General features: G+C 38.5%; 1 protein-coding gene across 1 annotated transcript; it reads right to left on the bottom strand.

The window, feature by feature from the left end:
* Window positions 1–3,103: 3,103 nt before the first annotated feature.
* Window positions 3,104–7,678, bottom strand: rab42a (RAB42, member RAS oncogene family a). Its single transcript, XM_060864877.1, has 2 exons — window positions 7,337–7,678; window positions 3,104–5,024 (listed from the first exon to the last, which is right to left on the bottom strand). Exons 1-2 carry the CDS (start codon window positions 7,549–7,551, stop codon window positions 4,598–4,600), a joined length of 642 nt encoding a protein of 213 aa, XP_060720860.1. The 5' UTR covers window positions 7,552–7,678; the 3' UTR covers window positions 3,104–4,597.
* Window positions 7,679–9,436: the final 1,758 nt, after the last annotated feature.

The raw sequence follows: 9,436 nt of genomic DNA, 5'->3' as shown, positions 1-9,436 counted from the left end.
AAGATGTTCATCAAGCACGTAGGAGCGTGATGTAAGATGTCCATATAGTGCAGTATTAGTAGTATTTTTAATTTTGTGGTAGACAATCTCTTTGAAACAATCTTTTTAATCATCAGAACCATTTTTCAAGCTGTACACAGTCACGTGCAATAAAGAAGCAGATCAGTCACACTGTGTGTTTCGACATAAATCATTTATTTTACGCCACACATTAAATCACAAAGTAATCAGTGTTCATTTACAAGTCCACAAGCTTGCACATAGCTGTTCTGAAGATTATCTGTAGGTGAAAATAGGTTTTCGTGCTTTTATTTGTGTTTGTTTTTGCATGGGGGAAAAGAGACATTGAAGAGAAAGTAGGTCACTGCTGTTCATTTTAGTCGAATACGGCAATAGTGAGGTTTCTTTGGATAAATATGTCCAAATTTTCAGTAAACAATCGTCTACAAATAATGAACGTGATGCTTAACTTTATTACAATTTAATTTATTTCAAATTATTTAAGTAATTAAGTACTGTGTTTTATTTCTATCAATAATAAATATCAGGTGTCAAAACATATGCTGTTAAAAAAATGCACATGATAGCAGTTCCAGTGTAAGATCATACTGTCCCTTTGAACTACATTGATATTTTTGTTTAAAATCTATGATTAATAAGCTGAGCATACTTTTTATCTGCTGCTCAATAAAATGACAATGATATTGTAAATGTGGAAATAAGCATTAATATTACTTAATTCATTTCAGTGCCAGTACAAGAGACATACATTAATGTACAATGCATAAAGTACATCATCAGTGAGATGTTTTTTTCTATGTCAAGAACTCAAACATTGCATGAATCAGCTATAAATAATGTATGTAATGCAAAATATACAATTCTAAACAGTTAATTACTGCAACACTCTTCATAAACTATCTACATGTAGTGATTGTACTGATTCATTCATCATCAGCAACAGATATCTTTGTCTTCGTTTCAGTAACCGTGTCCTACACACACACACACACACACACACACACACGCATACACACACGTTTCCATCTAGAGGCGATTTAGAATCACCAATCCACAGACTAGCATGTCTACTAGAGTTCGGAGGAAGCCATAGAACCTGGAGTAAACCCACAGAGACCCAGGGAGAGCGTTTAAAAGTCCCCACATATTAAGTTCACTCAGGACTGAACTAGAGACTCTGTAGCTATGAGGCAGCGATTCTACAGACGGCAGTCATGCATTTGAACTCCTATAAAGAAATACAGAAATACTGTAGTTTCTCAGTTGCAATTGATTATCGAAGATATTTTTGGTGTCTGCCTTTTAGATTACCTCCTACGCTCTTGATTAAAAAACAGAACTATCTACAATCTCTTCTGGTTATTTAGAAACTTAAACCTCTCCAGCCATCCATCCATCCATCCATCCATCTATCTATAACTCTAACATCCACCTATTTACCCATCCACCTCAACCATCCAAAAAAAGCATTCGATTAACGTTTTTTCACGCACCATGGCACAGCAATCATTTACAGCCATGAAAATTTAGTATATAAAATGTTTATACAAAAGAAACCCTGTTATTAATGTTAGTCACCAAGAAGGGATGGAAGTATGGCAGCTTTTCATGACCTCTGTTAATGTGAATATTGTGATGAAGTCATAGCAAACCTCTTGTTTAGTATTAGCATCTTCAGTTGCTACAAGACTGGAAAAAGTATAAGAGAATATTACAGTATGTAATAGAATATGTCCAATATACCAAACAATTAACTGAGAACAAAAATAACTGAGAGAAGAGTTGTCACTTTACATTTTAATACATTAATATGCTTGTGCATATTTGTGAAGCTATAGTGACTATAACTATGTGTCTAAGATGTCATGTTTATTTGCTCTGTAGCATCCACTAGAGCCTCATCAGACCAGGTAAGATTAAATATGTTGTATCCTGGATGTTCCTGCTTGCATTAGCTTTACAGTTCTTAAGAACTCACAGTACACTCCATTAACATGTCTATGAGATGGTTGTTTGTGAATATCTTTCCGGGAGGACTGTGTGGTGATGCTTCATTTTATTAGTTGAAACTCACTCATGGCTACCTACGAGGATTACACAAAGATGAGTATGTGCCAAACTCAGGCTATTAAACAAAGCCAGAAAATAGAAATAACCATACAGCATTAGAATAAATGAAGAAATGCACATTAATGTCAGGATGATAAAAGGAATGAGAATTCTTTGCTATTTCCAATAAGATAAAATAATCGTACCTTTGAGAAAACAGATTATATTCAAAGTCAGTGAATGTTATCAAAATGTTATGTTGATAAAAATCAAATGACCTGAATTTCTAACTCTGAGCAGGGGCATTGCTAGGGTTGGAGGTGATGAGGGGAGGAGCCCAGTGAGTCCATGACTCGCATACATTTTACAACCTACATTTTATTGATTAATTATTTAGTTATTTAATTTTATTAGAACTAGAAACTTCCAAACAGGCATTACAACAGTTAAATTTGGCAGATCCATGAATGAATGAATGAATGAATGAATGACTATTGTCCAGTGGCTGTAAACTATCAACAGTGCCACCTGAGGGTTTAGAATAGGTACTGTTCTATTTTACAGCTCGACCTGAACCTTTTAAAAAGTCTTCAAAATACCAGGGGCTTTTAACAGTCCATGAGGGGCTTAAAACACAAACATGTGCCTTTCAGTCCAGGGTTAAATCCTTACAGGGTTAAGACTCTTCTCTCATTGTGTCCAGATTATTTTTGTTGTTGTTATTTTACATTCATGATTCGCAGGACATAGCCATTTAGCATCACGTCTTACTACATGGTTTCCTTTGATTAAACAATCAAGGTCAAATAATTGTAACGTTAATGAAATCAAGTTTTTTTGTTTTTTTTTGGGTTGGGGTTCTAGATGCATCCAGACTCTTGTTAAGCACTGAAGCAACAACATCGAACAAAATGGAGATTATGTAAAAAAAAAAAAAAAAAAAAAAAAAAACTTTATAATAATAATAATAATAATAATAATAATATAAAAAAGAATAAATAATAATTTAAAAGACAATACCATTTATGGCACCTATTTGCAACAAACACGTCAAAATTATAATGCATAAAACTGATTTATGGTCTAATATGTTAGCTACCATTTTAGGCTAATTAACATCGCTAGCTAGCTAGGTTGTTAACATCCTTTCGTGCTTGTAAGATGCCCCCTTTCACAGAGCATACAAGTCATTTTTGTACAGTTAGTAAAAAAGGAAGGTATTTATCTAATCTATAAACACATCTTCTCTGTTTAAGTTTGATATTAAGTGCAGAATTACGCTCGAGCATCTATAAGATTTGTCTACTCCTGTGTGTGTGAATATAATAGCTCTTAATCAAGTAGAACCTACTGCTACTGGAGAATGGAAATGGCCTAGATGATTGAATGACCCTCATAGACATACAGTATTTAGATATAATCTATATTTAAAATTATACCTGGATTGCATACAGTATAAATAGAATAGCCCCCTTTTTCACACATTATTATGAGTTTGGCACGTCTAATGCTGACTGTGACAATATACACTCTCTGTTTGTTGATTCACCGAGAGGAAGCTTGTAGGAGCTGCGTCTCTGAGAGGGTGCAGTAATGTTCAGGCCACAAGCCATCGCTGGAGGCGGAGCTAACGACAGAGCCCAATATACTGGCACTGAGATTCTTCCCTCCTTTTTCTTATAGACACAAGACTCAAGATAGAAGTATAAACTCTGAGGTGATGCAATTGTACATTTCAGTTTGATGATAAGTTTCAGTTATCACATAATAATACCTATAGTACTGTATTATGAGGCCAAAATTTTGGCACATAGAATTGCTAATATTTTAACTACTATTGACAGATGCAATAGCATACAGACAGCAAGACCGACTTGGAATTTCTGTGTCTCCGTGTAAAATGATTTCACGCTCAAGTTTTCAGTTTTCCCACCGCTGATTTTGCATGATTCATTTACATGTTAACTGCACTAAACATTCTGGATTGAATGAATAACACAATCGGAATGAAATCTAGCAAGTTCATGTGTATCATCAATGTGTGAGTTCTTGTGAATTATGTGAAAGCGTTTGAATATAAAAGTAAAGGTTAAACATTTGTGGAATAGACTGAGCAGGTGGAGTAAAGCTTTCCACAAATAGAAAGTACACTACATTCCTCTTCAGTGATTAAACACTGTGTGACAAAAAAGAAAGAGAGAATTAAAGCTCAAAAAAATACGGGGGAAAATAGAAGTCCGCTGCCATCTCTTACAACCAGTGATGTCTCCGAGCACCTTCCTGCATCTTGATTAGAACCTTGTGCTGTCCATTCAAGCTTTTATTCATCCAACCTGAAGCCTATCCCAGACTAACTTTTTACTAGACCTGCATGGTGCTTATTCATAGAACCACACAACTCAAGATGGGGACAGAAAATGCAGGAACAAGTGGCAAGCTTGACTTGCAATACAGGAAGTGAAAGCGTGAACTCAGCAAGGACGAATAACTGACACACAGGTGAGAGGTTGAAGGTGAACGCCCCAGGTCAGCAATTGCAGCTCTTCTCTCTTTCTGCCTCTTCCTCAGCGGGGTAGAGGACTTTAGCCGTGAGGCCGCTTTTCACGCCGTCCCAGCCGTCACGTGCCGAAATTTCACCCATCTTCATCAGCTCGTAGATGTCACGTGCCAGCAGCTCGAAGGCACGCTCCACATTGCTGTTGCACTTGGCTGAGGTTTCTACATAGCGTACACCCAACTCAGCCGCCAGCTGCTCAGCCTCGTCACGGAGCACCTTGCGCTCTCGAATCAGGTCACTCTTGTGGCCAACCAAGATGTAGACCATGTGGTGTGGAAGGATGTGCTCGGTGACTTCGCGGTGCCATTCACGCACATGCTCGAAGCTCTTGCGGTTGGTCAGGTCAAACACCAGAAGGCCACCCACTGAATTGCGGTAGTAGGAGGTTGTAATAGACCTAAAAAAAACCAGACACACAATACTTTAGACAAAATGTCAATTGAATGTTTTGTTTATTTATTTGATACATGGACCTGATAAAGTACTGATTTTAATGTGCTGTTCTGCCAAATCAACCAGTGGTCAACACACACAGAAGGTAGCACTAAACCCACATGTCCAGTGTCCCTGGCTTGATCCTGAGCTCAGGTTACATCAGTTTTCCTCATGTCTGTGTGGGTTTCCACTGTGTTCTCCAGTTTTCTTCCACCTCAGATTAAGCTATGCTAATGTGCTACTAGGTGTGAATGTATGCATTGAGCCCTGCAATCATACCAGATGGGAAACCATCTGGTATGAATTCTCATGCCTCATGTGCAGTATTCCCAGAACCCAGTATGACCATGAGCAGATTAAATAAATAAATAAATAAATAAATGAATTAATTATTTGATGAATGAATACTTGTACACTTAGCACAGACTAGTTTGAGTTGACTGGAACTCTACAATAACTCAAATAATCACTCTTTACAACCGATCTGATCAGAATGGCATCTCAAAAAACACCAACAGCAACATCAACAGCAGAAGAACACATCATGTTCCACTCCTGGCAGCCAAGAACACAAATTCACCCCAACAGTAAAGTTGGACAGGAAAAAGACTATCCAATCTGGATGAGCCTGCGTGCATGATAACCTCAGATAAATGTTCTTGGCTAACAGAAGTGGAACCCAATGTGGTCTTCTGCTGTTGTAGCCCATCCGCCTCAGTGGTGGATGTTTTGTACATGCTGAGATGTCTTTCTTGTTTATTATTTCAGTTACTATATACTTCTTGGCAGCGCAAACCAAGCTGGATGTTTTCCTCTAAATTACTATCTCTTATCAACAAGGTGTTTTACACCCACTGAACTGTTGCTCACTCAATTTTGTTTGTGTGTTTTTCAGCCTGCTGTGTGTTAAATTTCACGGAGATCAGCAGTCTATACTCACAACTCCTCAAACCAGCCCATCTGGTACCAACAACCGTGCCACGATCCAAGTGATTTTGATCTTAGGATTATAGGATCTTATATTATTATATTCACTCTTTTTTAGTTCTTTGTCAGATTTTGTGACCTTTCTAAATGAAAGCCGAACATATGTGGTCAGTTCACCATCACAACATGTGCTTGTGGAACATTCCATTCCAGGTTCTCCAATCTTCTGGGAAGGCTTTCCACTAGATATTGGAGCATGTCTGTGGGGATTTGTATTAATTCAGCTACAAGATTTTGCCATGTGAGACCTGCATCTGCATGAGTTTTTGAAATGGCATGATGAGACATGATTGGATGAGCAGATAACTGCATGAATGTGAGGTTGCTTATAAGTGGAACAGACAGATAGATAGATAGACAGATAGATAGACAGATAGATAGATAGATAGATAGATAGATAGATAGATAGATAGATAGATAGATAGATAGATAGATTGATAGGTGGATAGATGCATGGATGATGGATTGATGGATAGGTAGATAGATAGATAGATAGATAGATAGATAGATAGATAGATTGATAGATGGATAGATGCATGGATGATGGATTGATGGATAGATAGATAGATAGATAGATAGATAGATAGATAGATAGATAGATAGATGGATTGATGGATAGGTAGATGGATAGATGAATAGATAGATAGATAGACAGATAGATAGATAGATAGATAGATAGATAGATAGATAGATAGATAGATAGATAGATAGATAGCTAGCTTATTATTGTTTCTTATTATTTTCCAGGAAAGACAATGTTTAGTTGCTGCATTGACAGATCAGTGATGTTACTATGCCATAATCTGCACGGATGGATCATGAAGAGGGTTTGTTTATTTGCTTCATTCATCCAACCAGCAGGGGCGAGGAATCATAATTCACAGTAAATAAGAACGCTATATTTATACATCTCTTACTTCAGTGTTATGGTGAAATGTGCGATGGCTATCTCTTGTCATCAAAACGCTGACGAGACGGAAATGAGGTTTTTGGTGCTACCGTTAGGCGTTGTTTATGCAGGAAGATTCTTTTTTTTTTTTTACCTTCCACCCAGGACGATTCGTATAAATTAGTAGGCTATAAATTAGGCCGCCATGTTTTATAGTTTATATGTTTTTGTTTTATAGCTAATAATAAATGATTAATAGATTTGTTTTAAGGATTTGTTTATGCAGGTATGATGACGGGAGACATGTTTGCTAACAGGGCATAAAAAAGGCTGTGTGTGTGTGTGTGTGTGTGTGTGTGTGTGTGTGTGTGCGTGCGCGCGCGTGCGATAACAAACACCTGAATCTCTCTTGCCCGGCGGTGTCCCAGAGCTGCAATTTAATCTTCACCGCTGGTTCTATATCGAGTGATCGGGCGTAGAAATCCACCCCGACCGTCGGGTCCGCCACATCACTGTACACACCGTCCGTAAAGCGTTTAAGCAGAGACGATTTACCGACCGTTGAGTCGCCGAGCAGAATAATCCTGAACTGGTATTGCCACAGACTATCCATCGCATGGCGAGCTGAGATCCAGCGCTCAGGTAGAAGCTTTCCGGGAACAAAAAAGCGCACGAACGTGGTGCGCCGCTCACGGCGAGGCCAGCGAGCGCGAGCCAAAACGAGCGTGGTGCGCGCGGGCGTGTGTGTGCGTGTGCGTGTGCTCTATTGCAGTCACGTGGCCCTCGATGCGCTTCACCGCCTCATAACCTGCATTCTGCACGCAGTGTCTTCTTATATCGTGTATGCTTTTGTGGTCAAAACCACATGAACATCCCATTTCAGATGGTTGTGGTCAGTTCACCATCACAACCATATGAACATCCTTTCCACTATATGTTAGAGCATGTCTGTGAGGAACTGTGTTTATTCAGCTACAAGAACATTAGTGAGATCAGACACTGATTGAGGGGGGCATTGTCATGCTGGAACAGTGAAGGGAAATTGTAATGTTGCAGCACACAAAAGATATTACAGATAATTTAGCAACATACAAGTGTTATGGTTAGTTTGCCTCAAACCTTGATTTAAACGACTATTTAAATAGAATATTTCTGGTGCTATAATAAAGTAATAAACCCTGCTTAGTCAGAAATCAATGGCATAGGTATTTGAATTCTTGTGGATTCTGGTTATCAAAACATGCCCACATTTTTTAATTAAATTAAACACGATTGTGCCCTCAGAGGTTGTAATATAGTTTTATGCAATACACAATTTCACCAGAACCAGGGAGCTCAAATTGTCCATAACACTTTCTTTAAGGACAAAGTTAGGGGTACAATTATTTAGTGGTCTGTATCAACCCTGGAGTACTCCCTGTCCTGTATATGTTAGTGTTTTCCTTGCTCTAACACTAACACTATCTAACACTGCATTTGAGGAAGGGCTAATGATTAGATCAGGTATATCAGAAACAGGGAGAAACACATTATGTGCAGGACAGGGAGTTCGGTTCCATCTGTTGCTGTGTTTCTCATTCCTCGTCCTGAAATACACCTTGTGAATTTTGGTGTATTCCATCGTCTAAATAACCCATTTATGAATTGGTAATTGGTGTCGTATAAAACCACAATAATGCACAAGGACTGATAAACACTGCTACAAGCAGGTGCGTAATCAGTGTGTTTTTACATCTGAGCTACCAAACAAGTGCAACTTGGCATCATGAGAACAGACACTGAGGTGGTAATGGTCCTGGCCCTGTCCATGGTACTGAAACATGCACTCATGAACAATGGACTTTCACCCAAGCAAAGATGTTCAAACATGATGTGCTTAGTGTCTGAAGATTGCTTCTTTAGTTCTTAGGTATGTTACATACCAGTAGTAAATATAACTCTATTGAATGCTGCCCTGCAGTGGACTGGCCTGGTCATGGTCTATTGCTGCCTTGTGCCTGGTGTTCCTGTAATGAACAGGACTCACAAGATCAGAATTCAGGCAATAGTCAAACACAGAGATCTATGGAAAAATCAGGCAAGAGGGAAAAATCCAAGAACACATGAATAATGCATGAGCCAAAAAGAAATATAGTCAATGGATTAAAACCTGAACTTGATCATGAAAAGCAATGCTGGCAAGAATTCACAGCACATAGAGTGTTTGTGAATGATGTGCAAATGTGTGTTGAAGCAGGACACAAGGAAGTTGTGAAAGTAGACAAAGCATTGATAGTATTCAAGAAAGTGCCTTTTCCGGACATGGAGGCGATGTGACAGTACTGAGATGTGTAGCTCTCACAGTCAGATCCACATCCAAATTAGCAGAATTAGCTCCCAATTGTGTTGACATAACAACATGTCATGATTAAACTGGGCAAACGTATATGGACTCCTGACCATCACACTCATGGTTGCTTTTTGAACATCCCCTTCCAAATTTATTTGCTGTTGTAGTA

Source organism: Tachysurus vachellii, chromosome 3, assembly GCF_030014155.1.
Source record: "Tachysurus vachellii isolate PV-2020 chromosome 3, HZAU_Pvac_v1, whole genome shotgun sequence".
NCBI classification, from domain to species: Eukaryota; Metazoa; Chordata; class Actinopteri; order Siluriformes; family Bagridae; genus Tachysurus; species Tachysurus vachellii.
This window is presented reverse-complemented; position numbering and strand designations above follow the sequence as displayed.

Coding starts and splice junctions, on each gene's coding strand:
- rab42a (XM_060864877.1), bottom strand. CDS start 7,551: ATGGATAGTCTGTGGCAATACCAGTTCAGGATTATTCTGCTCGGCGAC. Junction 5,025..7,336: donor GCCGGGCAAGAGAGATTCAG/GTGTTTGTTATC, acceptor GGTTTTTTTTAG/GTCTATTACAACCTCCTACT.